The 16,221-nt window shown below is 45.7% G+C and overlaps 2 protein-coding genes across 2 annotated transcripts in view; one reads left to right on the plus strand and one right to left on the minus strand.

Moving 5' to 3' along the window:
- The window catches only part of DUSP27 (dual specificity phosphatase 27 (putative)), a 16,494-nt gene extending 14,152 nt beyond the window's left edge, over positions 1 to 2,342 (minus strand). The window contains exons 1-2 of the mRNA XM_008631526.2: positions 2,260 to 2,342; positions 1,409 to 1,550 (exon numbers count right to left, since the gene is read on the minus strand). Of these exons, the coding sequence (XP_008629748.1) occupies positions 1,409 to 1,530 (122 nt within the window). The 5' untranslated portion in view covers positions 1,531 to 1,550; positions 2,260 to 2,342. The remainder of the gene's footprint in view (positions 1 to 1,408; positions 1,551 to 2,259) is intronic.
- A 1,358-nt stretch (positions 2,343 to 3,700) lies between these two features.
- Positions 3,701 to 16,221, plus strand: part of GPA33 (glycoprotein A33) — a 16,426-nt gene continuing 3,905 nt past the window's right edge. Inside the window, exons 1-4 of the mRNA XM_008631547.2 lie at positions 3,701 to 8,208; positions 13,825 to 13,976; positions 14,864 to 15,074; positions 15,616 to 15,774. Of these exons, the coding sequence (XP_008629769.1) occupies positions 8,160 to 8,208; positions 13,825 to 13,976; positions 14,864 to 15,074; positions 15,616 to 15,774 (571 nt within the window). The 5' untranslated portion in view covers positions 3,701 to 8,159. The remainder of the gene's footprint in view (positions 8,209 to 13,824; positions 13,977 to 14,863; positions 15,075 to 15,615; positions 15,775 to 16,221) is intronic.

A 16,221-nucleotide genomic window follows, 5' to 3' on the forward strand; every position in this document is an offset into this window, starting at 1 on the left:
CTTTCAGGCTCCAGAATCAAAGCAGGGGGCACAGTCATCGGGAACCACTTAACGGGCTCATCCAGGTCATTTAGTTGAGTTCCAGCACTTGTCAACCGTGACGGAAAGTAATCCTTTTCTAGTTCTTCAAAGGAGTTTACGAGATGAGCAAGGGGAGTTTCCGTCTCATTTACAGGAGCTGACACAAATTTGCAGTTACACCCTGCCTTCAATTCCTTTTGCTGTAAAGGTTGCCTCCAAGCTCAATAAAAAGGTAACAGTAGGTAATAATCTGCCACCACAGCCTCAACACATTTTACCTGTAGCTGCCCTGAGCATCCGTGAAACACAGAACTGCCCAGGCCTGGGTCCTTCAACAACCCCCTTCTGGCTGGGAAGGATCTTGCCATTTTCATCACTGTATTTAGTCATTGACAAGGGGAAAGGGAGGAAAAAAAGGAACAGGGAAGGGAAGGAAAAGGAAGGCAAGGCAAAGCAAGGCAAGGCGAGACAAGGCAAGGCAAATAAACTGGAGAGATGCTTCTGTTCATTTTGAGTGACTGATGAGCAGTAAGAGAGAGCTGAATACATCATTTTACAACACATGATTTTACTTTATGTGTGCTCAGTGATCTTCCTAAACAATTTTGAAATACATGTGGTTAAATGAAGTAAGTGCTCCATCTTAATTTTTCTGCAGTGTCCCACAGTTAGCAGGAAACATTTCATAACCTCCTACTTGTTGAGGGCCACTGGGGCAGGTTCTTTTCAAACTCAATCCCTACTCCTTGCTTTCAGCTAAAGCATCTCAAAGGATACAGAAAGCCCTGCAGAGCATTTGCTTTAGGAAAAGGGAACAAAGGGGTGTATTTTTCCTTGTATTAGGAGAAAACACATCTAATCATGCTGTTTTGCTTGAGGTAACTCAATTTCTGCTTGTGCTGTCGCAGTCTCCTGTTCAGTGCCTGAAGCCTGTAGCTAAAGTTGGTTCTGAATCAAACCCAAATCCCAAGACCCTTGGCCTTTCTGGGGCTGGAAAAGCCTAATATCAACATTAAAAAATCCACAAGTCCTTATAATGGACATAAAGATGAAGATGAATTTGGGGAGAGTTGAAATTAGATCAGAAGTTCCAGCATAGGTGTATGAGAGGGTGAGACAGGGAAGAGGGACAACACCAGCCCACAGTAATCCTTCCTGCAGTTTATCCCCACTATGCACTTTCCCAGTGGGGTGGATTAATTAGTGCAGGAGTCCTGTCTCTGCAGGCTCTCTCGGTGCTGGCACACTGACCCCACCTTAGGAGGGCAGGGAATCCCCGGGCTCAGCTTGGCCCAAGTGCCAGCATGCAGAGGAAGGAAGGGAAAGCAGGGAAGGGCAGCACTCCCCACGTGCTGCCAGGAGGCTGTGGCAGTGCCTGTGGACTCACCGGCTGGGCGAAGGGCTGCGCAGGTAATGGGCCTGCACGGCCTTCACGTCCGGGCCCGCCTCCTCCTCCTCCTCCTCCTCGGGCACTGCCGGCTCGCTGTCCGAATCTCTGCCGCTGGCCATGGCGGCTGCCAGGGGATCCGCTACAAGGGGAGCAGGGCAGGAGGGAGAGCCATTACACAGCTCTGCATGGGAGGCCATTCCCCGGCCGTGGGGCATAAGTAGCAGAGGGGTACAGCAGAAAGGCTCCCACACTTTGTTCCTGCGAGGAGACCTTTCCACAAGAGCTACACTGGCTCCCCTACCAGGGCACCTGCCATTCCCAAGGCCTCATGCAGCTCCCTGGCTGCTACCCAGCAAGCGCCAATGCTCTTTTGCCTGTGAGTAAGGGTGCAGGAAGGCCAGGAAGGAAGGCCTGGCGGGGCAGAAACTCTATACTCCCCTGACCGCGCATGGTGGCTGGAAGGAGCCTACACAGCCCAAGCCGGGCTGGAAGGAGGGTCAGGGGCAAGAAACATGAGACCTCGCCTCCCTAAAATGAAATGCTCCTAAAGCGTAAGGCCAAAGGAGCTTGAAGGCTTGGGACTTTGTCCTTGTAATCTTTTGTGTGGAGGCTGCTGTTCTCACCCTGGGTGCGGGAGAGCGAGGGCACCGTAGCTCAGTTAGGAGCATGGAAACACAGCAGCCAACACTTCCCCTGGCCCAGGCAGAGGGACTCTTGCCTCAGTACCACAAGAGCCAGTGGCAGCTCCCACGGGCACAGCAGCTGGGCTCAGGCTGGAGGATCATGGCTTCGTGGTCACTCACGGGGCAGTGAGCAGGGAGACAGGGCAGCAAGGAAAAGGAACTTACCCCCTGTGCCTGGATGGCTCCACTGGGGGTCTCTGCTGGAGGCACGGCAAAGGAGTCCACTGAAGACAGCAAGGAATGGTACCGGAGGAAAGCAATCAGCTGCTCCCCTCTCGCTCTCTCCACAGCTTCTTCATCGAGGGGCAGGACAACTGTTGGCACCAAACCTTTATCAGCTTTCTAAATATAGCTGTCCTGACACTGGCTGCTGGATTGCACGGGAAAGGAATTCAGAGCCTCACAGACAGCAGCTGGTCAAGCACTTAACTCCTTCCCTGCTGTGGGCTGGATCCTCGTTTCTCAGTTACAGGAAAGAGTCCAAAGCCAGTGAGGCCGGACCTCTGCCTTCAGAGAGCCTCCAGGTAATGGGGATCCCACCAGGCACAAACTGAAATGCAGGTATGACCTCTGATATCCTTGGGAAATGCAGTGCAGGATGAACCACTCCAACCTAACAGAGAGTAAGCTACCTGTCAGCTACCTGGACTTCTGTATTGACTTTGGCATGGTCCTACACAGCATTCTTACCTCTAATTTGGAGAGAGATGGACTTGATTGATGGACTATTTGATGGATAAAGAAGTGGCTGGATGGGATCCAGTTACAGTCAATGGCTCAGCACCCAAATGGGGATCATCAACAAGTGGTGTCCCTCAGGGTCCTGTACTGGAACCAGTACTGTTCAATATCTTTAATAACGACACAGACAGTGAGACTGAGTCACCTTCGGAAATTCTGCGAAGGACATCAGGCTGAGTGGTGCCCTGGATTCAGTAGGGCCAGGGATGCCATATAAAAGGAGGAGTGGGCCCATGTGAACCTCACAAAATTCAACAAAGCCAAGTGCAAGGTCCTACATCTGGGTTGAGGCAGTCCTCAATATCAGTACAGGCTAGGGAAGAATGGGTTCAGAGCAGCCTGGAGGAGAGGGACTTGGGAGTACTAGTGGATGAACAATTCGATGTGACCCAGCTGCACTTGCAGCCCATAAAGCCAACCATATGCTGGGCTGCATCAGAAGTGTGACCAGCAGGTCAGGGGAGGTGATTGTCCCACTCTACTCTGCTCCTGTGAAACCCGACCTGGAGTATGGCATTCAGCTCTGGAGCCCCTAGCACAAAACACGGACCTCTTGGAGTGGGCCCAGAGGAGGGCCAAAAATCACTCAGAAGGCTGGAACATTTCTGTGAAGAAAGGCTGAGAGTTGGGTCTGTTCATCCTGGAGAAGGTTCTAGGGAGATCTTATTGCAGCCTCTCAGTAATTAAAGGGGATCTTACAAGAAAGAAGGAGAGAGACATTTTACCAGGGCCTCTAGTGATGGGACAAAGGGCAATGAATTTAAACTAAGAGGGTAGATTTAGATTAAATAAAAGGAAGAAATTGTTTATGAGGATAGTGAGGCACTGGAACAGATTGCCCAGACAAGTTGTGGATGCCCCATCATTCAAGTGTCCAAGGCCAGGTTGGGTAGGGTTTTGAGAAACCTGGTCTGGTGAAAAATGTTCCTGCTTGTGGTAGGGAGGTTCAGCTGGATGATCTTTAAAGGTCCCTTCAGACCCAAATGATTCTGTAGTGCTATGGTTGTATGATCAGCTGATTTAAGAGCTAGGGCTGAGCCACACTCTGTCTTCTCTGACATTTTTTTCAAAAAGGAAGCCTCTAGCTCCCATCTCTTGACCCCCCCCAGCAAAGCTCATGGGCCAGGTTGGCCCGGGACAGAACCAGATGAAAGTCTGAGCGCTGTTTATCTGTACTGGGGGCTCCACTTGTGAGTCATGCAGAAACATCCCACTGTTGATTCCCTTTGCTAACAAACAAGCTCACCTATCTCATACCACAGATACCTTTGGTGCTGCATCATGCTGGGCAGGGCCTCCACATCCCCTCCTTGCTTGAATGCTGCATCCCCACACAGCGGTGGGAGCTGTGTCTGTAGGGATGCCACATCATGGCAGGGAAGAGCTGTGACACAGCCACTCAAATCTTGACGTGCTCACAGCCCAGACTTGTGTTAATGCAGGCACAGGGGTGAGCAGGGAGGGAAAAGAGAAGGTGGTATATTGAATCATGGGTGTCACAGCAAGGGGAGAAAGGGATGGCTGATCACTGGCTTGAAGAGACCCTAACAGTTTCATGCACAAAAAGAGGATGAATTGTATTGATCCTGCAGATGCCTCCTCTGGGCAATACAATTTCTAGCTGCTTCTGCAAGGCAGTGACACATGTGTTCTTGTTAATTACTGCTAATTGTGGCGAGAAGCGATCTAAAGATGTTTGCTTATAGACTGCCTTAAATTGGAGAACAGAGCTTTCAAAGGACCTAGATGCTGTGGGAGCACATATACCACTGGCGCCCAATAAAAACAGATGCTTTTAAGTCACTGAACTGCTTCTGAAAATCCTGTTTGTGAATCTTTAGGATACGACTGCAGCAGAGGATGGTGAAGGCCCTGCCATGCCCACCGCAACCCTTCAAGATGTAGAGATGCCGAGAGGATCCTGTAGGCTGCAGACTTGTGGAGAACACTCAAAGCAGGCAGCCTGGCAGCTCCTCCTCACTGCTGGCCACAGGTTGTTGGGTTTTGGGATTAAGGTGACCATACAGAGCATAGGCAAAGATGACAGGAATCTTTGCTAATGACCGTTTGCACGTGCAAACATAGCAAAAAGAGCTGTGAATGGTTGGGCATCTGTCACTGGTGGTTAATGTATTCCTTCACAGATGAACCTGAACTGAACACGGCCAGGTTCTGTCCTCTTAGGAGGGAAAGGTGGGATCTTGTAAGATTCCTCTTTCTCTTAACAGGCAGGAGTTGCAAAGCTTTATATAGCTATATAGCTATATGCTACCTATGCATATTCCTCATTGGCTTTCACAGGCAAGCCTTATCAGAGAGCATATTTTTGGCAACACGATGAAGTCACCCTGCTTTCATATTAAAGCTTTTCATGTCAATGGCAGTTTCATTTAAATAACATAATAATATCCCCTAAAAATCCCATATATGAGCAAAAAGATTTCCCCAGAGCTGCAGCCATAAGACTTCAAGGCTTTGCATTGCCCACAGGTGAGGGATGAAGAACCTGATATGGAAAGCTTTGGCAGTCTTGCCTGTACGTATGGCAGCTCTTTTAGCTGTGGTGCCACTGCTTGTGAGTTTTGGCAGCTCATGCTAGACAGGGAAAGAAAATCAACCCAGAAACAAAGACAAAATCTCTTAAAATTGCCCACATTAAAGGAGTCTGCTCCTGAGAACCCCAATGAGAACACTCAGGGAAAAGTGACAGGATAAAAGTGCCTAAATACCTTTTCCAATCTAGGCTTAAACAACTAACAAAAGCAATAAATACAGAGTATGTAAAACAAGCATCTTAATATCAGATTTATGTAAGTATCAGATGTTGAGGCATATGCTCTCCACGATACCTAGGAAACCAGTTTTAGCCAAGTCTCCAAAACAGAATATAATCCATCCCAGTGCAAATGTATTTACTTGTGATGCAACAGAGTGGCTGACAGAGGCAGGGTAAAAGTCTCCCCATCAGTCAATCACTTCCACACCAACATGAGATGAGGCAGTCCCTGTAACTACTCACTCTACCGTATTTCCCTGTCTCCCTGGCTGCACAAAAGGTGAGACCCATCATGGTTGCATCGGTTGTGAAACCACAGATTCTTGGAATGGAAGAAAATTAATGCCTATTAATTATCACTAATTAATTAATTTTATTAACACCTAAGAGGTACCATTAATTTAGATTTCTCTCTTATTCCAACTGATTGGGATTGCTGATTTTTATGAGACTGATAGAAGTTCCCATCTTTAAGATTACCATATGTCCATCATATTTAACTGAAATCAGTCAAGTGGGTTTTGAAGTTACTGGGAAGAAGAGAGGAAAGAGAGGTTGTAAAAATGATCCTGACAGGAGGATAACAGCAAGCTGACCAAGTTAGTAAAGTGCAGAGACTGTAACCAACTTCCTTTGGTTATGTGAAGCTGTTACGTGAAGAACTGAGAATTAACACGGGAAGTGTGGGCAGATGGTGTACAGTGATAGCATTTCCGTCACTACCTCTGTTCATCAGCCCCAAAACATTAAATGGGAGCAAAATTGAAAGTGGAGGCTGGAGTAAAGATCCTGCATGTCTCTTCCTGGAGGATATGGGATCAAGTCACAAGGGTCTTAAAGTCTTTAAAGGAGATAGACATTTAAGAAACTCATCTTTGTGAGGAACCTCATCTTTATGGGCTCCAAAGACAAGAAGGGAGACTACTGGCCTTGCTCCAATTATTTACTTGTCTTAAGTAATTTGTAGTTAACATTTTGAGGTTAGTTAACAAGCTGTTTTTGGAAGATGTCTCTCCCTCTCTTTGCAGGGTCCTTGTCATCTCCTCCAGCCTGTCAAAGACGAAACACAACAGGATGAATTTTTCTACTGGCTGTCCTCATTTGGAAGATTCCTGAAGAAACAAGTTTTTGTACTCTTATGTGCTTTACTTTGGTCTTTGCTAACAGTTGGAAGATAACTGAGGTTATGCATCAAGCACAGAAGTATAGATAGATGGTCCTTTCTATCAGAGGAATTGGATTTCCAGTCACTCCTAAGTTTCATTGTCTTGGAGATATTTTGAACAACTGCCATATTGACCAAAAGGCAAATCTTCAGTGTGGCTTTTGGCAGGTCTACCACACAAGTCTGAGGTCAGCACAAGAGCAAGATACAGATCTACTTTACTGGACTAAACACAAATATCTGGTGTAGACAACCACTTTTGAGGAATTCTCCTTCAAAAACAACAACAAAGTTCATCAATAATGTACTGCATTATATGACTAATTTCAGCTGAAAATGATGTCTAAGAACATGATGTCCCCATCTAAGATGCCTAAAATGATCACTCACTGCCTAGAAGTGACTCTGTCCCTCAAATGGCTAGAAATAGAGCATAGATGACTATCCCAGATGGAGACATCCCTTGCTGCCCAGTGGCAGTGAAGAGTTGAGATGACACACTGCCCTCAGTTAAATGTAATGTCAGATGTTTGCCTCAGCTGCCATCAGTCCCCCTTTTACTCTTCAGTCAATTATAGCAGCAGTTATTTATGCCTTCCACATCCAGAATGTGTGAGCAGTGTTGGCCTTGCAGTGCCCATGCCTCGACAGACACGTCGCCAGAGTGCTGCAAGCCGTGGGCTGGGTTATCCCACAGCCTTTTGCAGCAGAGAGGGAGAAGTGCCTTTGGTACCTGTGGCTGTTGTGCAAGCCACACTGGGCAGTGGAACAGTGGGCATAAGAGAGTAAGAATCTGGCTGACATGCATCTCACTTATATTTAGATAACCCATTAGTCATCAAATTCCCATAAACTACATATTCTTATTTAAAGTAAATGGAGTTAGGCCCCTCAGTTCCTTAAAGCCTGCATGTGGGCTGCTGCCTGCATTGTGAAATACTTTAATACCTTTTTAAACCTGTTCCTTAATAAATATTTGAGAAAAAATGAGGTTTATCCTCCCCTGGTTGCCTGTCATCACTTGCATGACTTCAGCTGCACTGCACACGCCACTCCCAGTCCCACCACACCCTTCCCTTGCTTTATGCACCTGCACGTTGGGAGAAACGGGGAAAGGCTGTTTAATTGTGGGGGAAAGTTCACATCTGGGGAAGGAGTCCACAAGTTTACTGAGAGCAGCAAGTGATGTCAAAGCCCACTGGTGATGTGGCTTGTCATTCTGGCTGGGAGGGGAGTGGCAGGCTGGGGCAGAAGCACTTTAAAAGAGACTGAGGAAGTGAACCTGTGATGCCACTGCAAAGCAGCCCTTCAGCGAAAGTCAATTACCTACCCAGCCTCCTGGAGGTTACAAGGAAGAGCACCTTGAGGTGAAACAGAGGAGACATGAGGGGGACGGCAAGGAAAGGACTTGGGCTGTTTGTTTTCAGTGCAAGTGAGTACTAATTTGGTTATGTCCTCAGGGGTTGGGTGGAAGGAAACAACACAACAGCACTACAAAGTACAAGGACTCCAGTGCACTTTGTGTGTCTCTTTTTTGTTTAGTGAAGGTTCCTTTGTGTTTATGGCCAGACAAGTGTGTGTACCATCTCTGTGCTGAATGTCCAGACACACAGGCATCTCCTAAAGCTGCAAGATATGTTAGGAGTGGGGGAAAAATGCTGTTCTTCATGAAGCTGGAAAATATTTTTCATAAACAGTTTTATTGGCTTCTGTGAATACAGTATTTATCTCTGAAGAAGGAACTTCCTCCTCTGGAATTCTCAGTTCCACTGCTTTTTATCCTGTCTCATCTTGTCATATCAATGTTTCTATGCCTTATTCCAGGCTTCAGACCAAGCTTTGTACATGCAAATTGCTTGGGGTTTTAAAACTAAAAATCCCGAAAACCTCACTTCAACAATAAGACCCACAAAAAGGAAATTCACAAAGTTTAAAGTCATCAGAAAAAGTGGATGGGATCCATATGGAACAAATGTGACTTGGGTCATGGTTTGATGATCATTATGTGATTTGTGCCATGCCATTGGTATTCACTTCCCTTTTTCATTATTCTCACCTTTCATGCTATGCAAATTAAGTATGGGGAACTTTTCAAAGATAAATAAGTATGTAAAATGAAATTCTTTTTTTTTGCTTGATCAGAATCTCTATTTATTTCAGCAAACAAAATATTCCTCTAATTGTATTAATTGCCCTTCAGTCTGTTAACACTCAGTAAGGAATGTGAAAGTAGAAACATCACTTTGATTTTCTTCTTCCTTTGTACAAGTACAAATCTCTAAGTTAAGCAGAGGGAGATAAAACCTTTCTCAATTTCTTAAGATGTTATAAACATACAAAGTGATGACACACAAAAAAGTAATTCTAGGGCTTAAATCTAGGTGACACTGTCTCTCTAGTAGTATGTAGGCTATTTGTCCTCCCTCCTTTTCTGGAGTACTTTCAGAATTGGCTTCTCCTCCCTTCAGCCATATTTTGAACAGATTCTGTTTTCCTTCAGAAAAAAACCTCCAACCTTTGCAGAATAAACCACAATTTTTAGCCATGCTGACTATGAAGTGAAACGTGGTGAGAAGTGGGAAGGAGGAAATCAGCCTGAGTCACTGACATGCCAGAATGAAACTGCACTGCTTCCCCGAGAGAGGGAAGCTCTTTCTGGGATGCAGAAAGAGATGTGGGTGACAAACGGAAGAGCACCAGAAGCAGTGGGACATGAGGGTGACAGCAACAGATGAGTAAGTGCGTTACAGGCTGTGCCTCCCGCATGCAGTGTTGGGTTCAGCTGCTCCCCAACTCCGCACCAAGTCTGGAAGAAAAGAAAGATCTCATTTATTGTAGGATTTGACTCATTCAGTTGGAAGATGGAAAAGAAGTCTTAGGGTTGGGCAGTCTCTTCTCTGCCTCAGGGCTGTGTTAATGACCTGTCAGTGAACCCCAGCCCAGCGGAACCAGTTTCTGAGTGACAAAAAGATCAGGAAATGGGTTTTGCTCCATCTCCTAATACAGACAGTGGTGCTTTTCACCTAAATGCAGGAAAGCATCTCGATCCAGTCACAACAAGCAAGGAGAAAGCTTTCACAAGTGTCTCTCACATGGAGAGCATATGAAAGTAGCAGTCAGAAAGAGCCCCGGGGCTATGCAAACATGGGCCTTGCCCTGGGTGCTCCAGAGCAGGGAAAGATCTGGGAGTGGCTGCAATAAAAGCATGTTAGAAATACTTTGCCCTGGTTTCCTTCTCATAACTGTCAGCAGTTGTAAATGAAATAATCCCCGAGTGAACAGAAGCCACCCCTGCCATGTCACAGAGGAAGAGGTGAAAACACACCTCGCTAATGAACTGTGGGAGCCCACAGAACAACTCGGTTGTGAGGCAGGGCACGCAGAAAGATGGGAACTCAGGCTAAAAGCAGATCCCTGTGCCAGCTCCCATGGCACCCTGTGTAATTACCTGAATTGCCACCCTAGGTTCTCAGTGCAGTGACAACACAACCTTTTGGGTCCCAGCACTGTTATTTTCTAAGGGACCCTTGTTCACAGAGAGCCAAGGATCTGGCAGTGCTCAACTTGACAATGGCGTTCACTTTCTGACCTAGGGCATGTGGCTGTGGGCTTTTCCTGTCTAAAAATGTGGGTATTCACAACCACTTTGCAACTCAAGGTGGAGTCTAGAAACCCTTTGCTCTCTCCCTTATAAGCTGCACTTCCTTATAGATCTAACCTGGACAAAGATATGGCAGAATGAGGACCCAAAGTATGCCAGGTGGCAACTTTTCAGATGAATCCTCTCCAGGGAACAGTGACTCAGCTTTCAGAAGCAAACCTTCACCACCACATGCAGCATGCCCCTCATGGGGGAAGCCCTCCTCCTCTTTCCTCCTTACTGCACCACATTCCTCTTTGCCATGGGAGCACCTCTGAGCAGCACTTCCTTTCTTGCCATTTACAGTTTTCCCAAATGATTCAGTTTGGTGCCGTTAAAAAAAAAAAGAAACAAAACCAAAACCTCAAACAAACAAACCCAAGCACAGAACCCACACAAACTGTTAGGAGAAAGCAGGTATTTTTAACCACGGATTCCTACAGGCATGAAGGTCACCTATGGCAGGACAGACATAAATGTCCAGTTCAATTCTGAGAATAACAAAGACCTGCCCACCAGGCAGTTCTCAGACATGATGAATTAAGAGCAAGTCAGAGAGAATTCAGTGTAAAAGAAACACCTGCCCTGCGCCCTGCGTGCTTCCCCAGGACACAAAGAGATTTCTGTTTTATTCAACTCTCAGCTATTCCTGTGCTCCAGAGGCAGGAGCTGGAGTTCCTGGAGAAAGGTGACTACTACTACCTTACTCATTTTTTTTTTTTTAAACTAATAGCTATTCTTCCCTTGTTTCTTTCAATCACTCTTTGCTTTTCTAGGTTTTTCTGTTTTCGGGGATGAAAAACATGAACAGGTTTTGATTCCCTAGCACAAAACGTCACTTTTCTGTGGATTTGGATTGAGGCAAGTCATTTGACAGTTTTCCTGATCCTTGAAATTTGACAATACCAGTTTGTTAGTTTAGCCTGAATCCTTAAGACTGCTGATGCACTTGTAGTATCTGTTTATCTGTCTCCCTCTGTACATTCTGAGCTGTCAAAGGGTGTCAGTCATGCTGAAGGAGTGCTCAGGAAAAAAGAAAGCATCTTTCTAAACTCCATGGCAATATATGTGTAGGTGAAAAAGAGAGAAGCAAAGAAGAGAGAGTAGAGTTTAGCTCTAAGCCATCCTGTGCAGACACTTCCCAGAGCCAATCAGCCCCAGCACACAGCACCTCTTGCTCAGAGGGGAATGTCCTGGATGACAGGGAATGGGGGGTTACTGTGGCGTGTAAGGGAGCCAAAGAGACTATCATGGGACCCAGATGTTGTTATTTTGGCTGAATGCAGCATTTATTCTCTTCGTAGTTCTGGTGTCTGCTCATACCCTCATTGTGGAAGCACCTGACAAGCAAATCCAGGTGGCAAGAGGAAGCAACGTTACCCTGCGCTGTAATTTTAAAACAAACACAGTCACTGACAGAGGAGACCTGGTTGTCTGGAAGAAAATCAATAGCAAGGTAAATTGAGCTGCATAAAGAAACAGATGAGAGGGCATCCAAGAGGGGCGTAGGAGATGGAAGCTGGACTGTGGGTGGGAATGGATGTTGGAAGAAAGAGATTTCTTCCAGACTTTTTTAAATCCCAGAACTGTGCAAATGGAAATGCTGATTCTAGATGCAATTTATCCCAATCCTATTGCACAACACTAGGGAAGCACCCATCCTTCTTCTTCCTCTCTCTTGGTCTTACAGCTGTTTACTGAGGATACCCCACTGTACTGTGGGGTTTACATCTATTAAAATACATGAAACACTCAGATAATTTCTAAAAATATTTGCACATATAAAAATGCATATGTCTAATACACATATCTTTGATACTATATAAAAAGTTCTAAGTTGATGGTAACAGCACATGGAGAGATTCTTGAGGTCTCCTACGTCCACTTGGAGTATTTGAAGGTTTAGAAACTGCTAAAGCTCTCCTTGACTTCTTGGGAATTAGTGAGAGGGGAAGCAGCCTTTGGAGGTCTCCTTGCAGGAACTGCCAAGGGTTTCTTCTCTGGAGGTCCTGGCTGGGAGAGTTTGTGTAATCATAGGGCAATTTGACTTCTGACCTAGGGCATGTGGCTGTGGGCTTTTCCTGTCTAAAAATGTGGGTATTCACAACCACTGCAACTCAAGGTGGAGTATAGAAACCCTTTGCTCTCTCCCTTATAAGCTGCACTTCCTTATAGATCTAACCTGGACAAAGATATGGCAGAATGAGGACCCAAAGTATGCCAGGTGGCAACTTTTCAGATGAATCCTCTCCAGGGAACAGTGACTCAGCTTTCAGAAGCAAACCTTCACCACCACATGCAGCATGCCCCTCATGGGGGAAGCCCTCCTCCTCTTTCCTCCTTACTGCACCACATTCCTCTTTGCCATGGGAGCACCTCTGAGCAGCACTTCCTTTCTTGCCATTTACAGTTTTCCCAAATGATTCAGTTTGGTGCCGTTAAAAAAAAAAAGAAACAAAACCAAAACCTCAAACAAACAAACCCAAGCACAGAACCCACACAAACTGTTAGGAGAAAGCAGGTATTTTTAACCACGGATTCCTACAGGCATGAAGGTCACCTATGGCAGGACAGACATAAATGTCCAGTTCAATTCTGAGAATAACAAAGACCTGCCCACCAGGCAGTTCTCAGACATGATGAATTAAGAGCAAGTCAGAGAGAATTCAGTGTAAAAGAAACACCTGCCCTGCGCCCTGCGTGCTTCCCCAGGACACAAAGAGATTTCTGTTTTATTCAACTCTCAGCTATTCCTGTGCTCCAGAGGCAGGAGCTGGAGTTCTTGGAGAAAGGTGACTACTACTACCTTACTCATTTTTTTTTTTTTAAACTAATAGCTATTCTTCCCTTGTTTCTTTCAATCACTCTTTGCTTTTCTAGGTTTTTCTGTTTTCGGGGATGAAAAACATGAACAGGTTTTGATTCCCTAGCACAAAACGTCACTTTTCTGTGGATTTGGATTGAGGCAAGTCATTTGACAGTTTTCCTGATCCTTGAAATTTGACAATACCAGTTTGTTAGTTTAGCCTGAATCCTTAAGACTGCTGATGCACTTGTAGTATCTGTTTATCTGTCTCCCTCTGTACATTCTGAGCTGTCAAAGGGTGTCAGTCATGCTGAAGGAGTGCTCAGGAAAAAAGAAAGCATCTTTCTAAACTCCATGGCAATATATGTGTAGGTGAAAAAGAGAGAAGCAAAGAAGAGAGAGTAGAGTTTAGCTCTAAGCCATCCTGTGCAGACACTTCCCAGAGCCAATCAGCCCCAGCACACAGCACCTCTTGCTCAGAGGGGAATGTCCTGGATGACAGGGAATGGGGGGTTACTGTGGCGTGTAAGGGAGCCAAAGAGACTATCATGGGACCCAGATGTTGTTATTTTGGCTGAATGCAGCATTTATTCTCTTCGTAGTTCTGGTGTCTGCTCATGCCCTCATTGTGGAAGCACCTGACAAGCAAATCCAGGTGGCAAGAGGAAGCAACGTTACCCTGCGCTGTAATTTTAAAACAAACACAGTCACTGACAGAGGAGACCTGGTTGTCTGGAAGAAAATCAATAGCAAGGTAAATTGAGCTGCATAAAGAAACAGATGAGAGGGCATCCAAGAGGGGCGTAGGAGATGGAAGCTGGACTGTGGGTGGGAATGGATGTTGGAAGAAAGAGATTTCTTCCAGACTTTTTTAAATCCCAGAACTGTGCAAATGGAAATGCTGATTCTAGATGCAATTTATCCCAATCCTATTGCACAACACTAGGGAAGCACCCATCCTTCTTCTTCCTCTCTCTTGGTCTTACAGCTGTTTACTGAGGATACCCCACTGTACTGTGGGGTTTACATCTATTAAAATACATGAAACACTCAGATAATTTCTAAAAATATTTGCACATATAAAAATGCATATGTCTAATACACATATCTTTGATACTATATAAAAAGTTCTAAGTTGATGGTAACAGCACATGGAGAGATTCTTGAGGTCTCCTACGTCCACTTGGAGTATTTGAAGGTTTAGAAACTGCTAAAGCTCTCCTTGACTTCTTGGGAATTAGTGAGAGGGGAAGCAGCCTTTGGAGGTCTCCTTGCAGGAACTGCCAAGGGTTTCTTCTCTGGAGGTCCTGGCTGGGAGAGTTTGTGTAATCATAGGGCAATTTGACTGACATGGGTCTCAGCCAAGTCTCATGTTGTCCTCTCCTCATGGAGAGGAAAGGTGAATAAGCCCCAGCAAAAGAAATCAGTTGTCTCTGGTTTTAGATAAGGTGTGAGAAGGGGATTCCAAATAGAAACAGTGATCCTTTTGAATTTCTATGTTTTTCTTGGCTTTTTCTCAACCTGGTGCAGTTTAAGGTCCTCTTTTCCAAGCTGCTCTTTAAGAGTGGGCTGATTCATCGAGTTACACTGTAGACTCACACAAGAAACCGAGACTGATCCTGTTCCCTCCCTCTCTGCCAGGAGGATGCCGTGACGAGGTATTTTGATGGGCTCGTGCAGTACGGGGAGGGCTACGAGCACCGCATCCAGTTCAGTGGCAATGTCGACAGCGGGGACATCAGCATCACCATCAGCGCCGTGACCATGGAGGACAACGGGACCTACGCCTGCAGCGTTCGCCTCCGGAACGACCCGCCCCGCCAGTCCGCGCTCCTGAATCTCTTCGTCCTCGGTGAGGGGACAGAGGCAAAGCCACGCCCCTGTTAGACACAACTGCCCTCCCTCTAATGTCCACATTGGTTTAAGCAACCGATTTTCTAATAGGAAAAAAAAGTTGTCATCCCCAATTCCACCTTTGGTCTTTTCCTACTCCTATGGAAGGATGCTGGGAGGCGTAGAGCGCGCAACTCCCTCAGACAGCTGGCTGTAGAAAACAGCCTTTAGGGCTGTACAGCTCACTTTCCTAATAATCCAGGCATCATTACAGGGCTTTCCTCATCCCCCCTGTGGCCTGTCATATCCTAGTTATCAAAGGATGGGTTATCTAGCACTATTAGACATATCCCAAAAAGTATCTTGCAATTTCTTCTAGGCTTTCCAGTGCCAAAAAGGGAGAAATAAATTAGATACAAATTCGCTTTAAGTTCCTTTAAGAAGAAAATGGCAGGTGCAAGACCAGCTTCTGTTTGCAAGAATAAAAACCACACATGCAGATGGGCTGAAACAGAAACTGATCCTGATTAATACAATTACTTCCTTTTTTCTTCCTTCAGTTGCACCATCCAAACCTGAATGCAAGATTCTGGGGACACCACAATATGGACAGACAATCAACCTAACCTGCGTTTCTCATGAGGGCTCCCCAGAGCCCAAATACACCTGGAAAGGCTTCAATGTACAAAATGAGCCCCGTGTGCTGCCAAATGCAGAAGGTACGGGAAATTCAAAGACATCAAGTCATTGAGGTCTCTGCATATGAGGGCTGGAAAGATTTTAAAATGCAAGTACAAAAACACTATTAAGGTTTTTTCTAGGATGCTCTCTGAACAGGTTTCTGAAAAGTTGTCCTTTTGATACAAGACATGCTCAGGAGTAACTAACTTAGCAGGGGGGAAAGGACTCTTAGCTGAAGTAAGAATGGTCAGAAAGATTTTAACTTCAGCTCTCCCCTGGTGACAAAGCTGGATCGCTCTGGAAGCGGCCAAAAGTAGTTATTTCTCAATTGCTGGGAGTAAAGGGGGCATAACATGAGAAACAACATCGAGTTTCCTAAGTGTCTTTACATCCCAGCTTGCTTGACAACGTGCAGATCTCTTTCTAAAGTGAAGGAAACAAAAGTTGGCTCTCGAAGCTACTTTCCTGCCAGAGATGACTCCTCA

This window comes from Corvus brachyrhynchos, unplaced genomic scaffold, assembly GCF_000691975.1.
Source record: "Corvus brachyrhynchos isolate BGI_N302 unplaced genomic scaffold, ASM69197v1 scaffold152, whole genome shotgun sequence".
Taxonomy (NCBI): Eukaryota; Metazoa; Chordata; class Aves; order Passeriformes; family Corvidae; genus Corvus; species Corvus brachyrhynchos.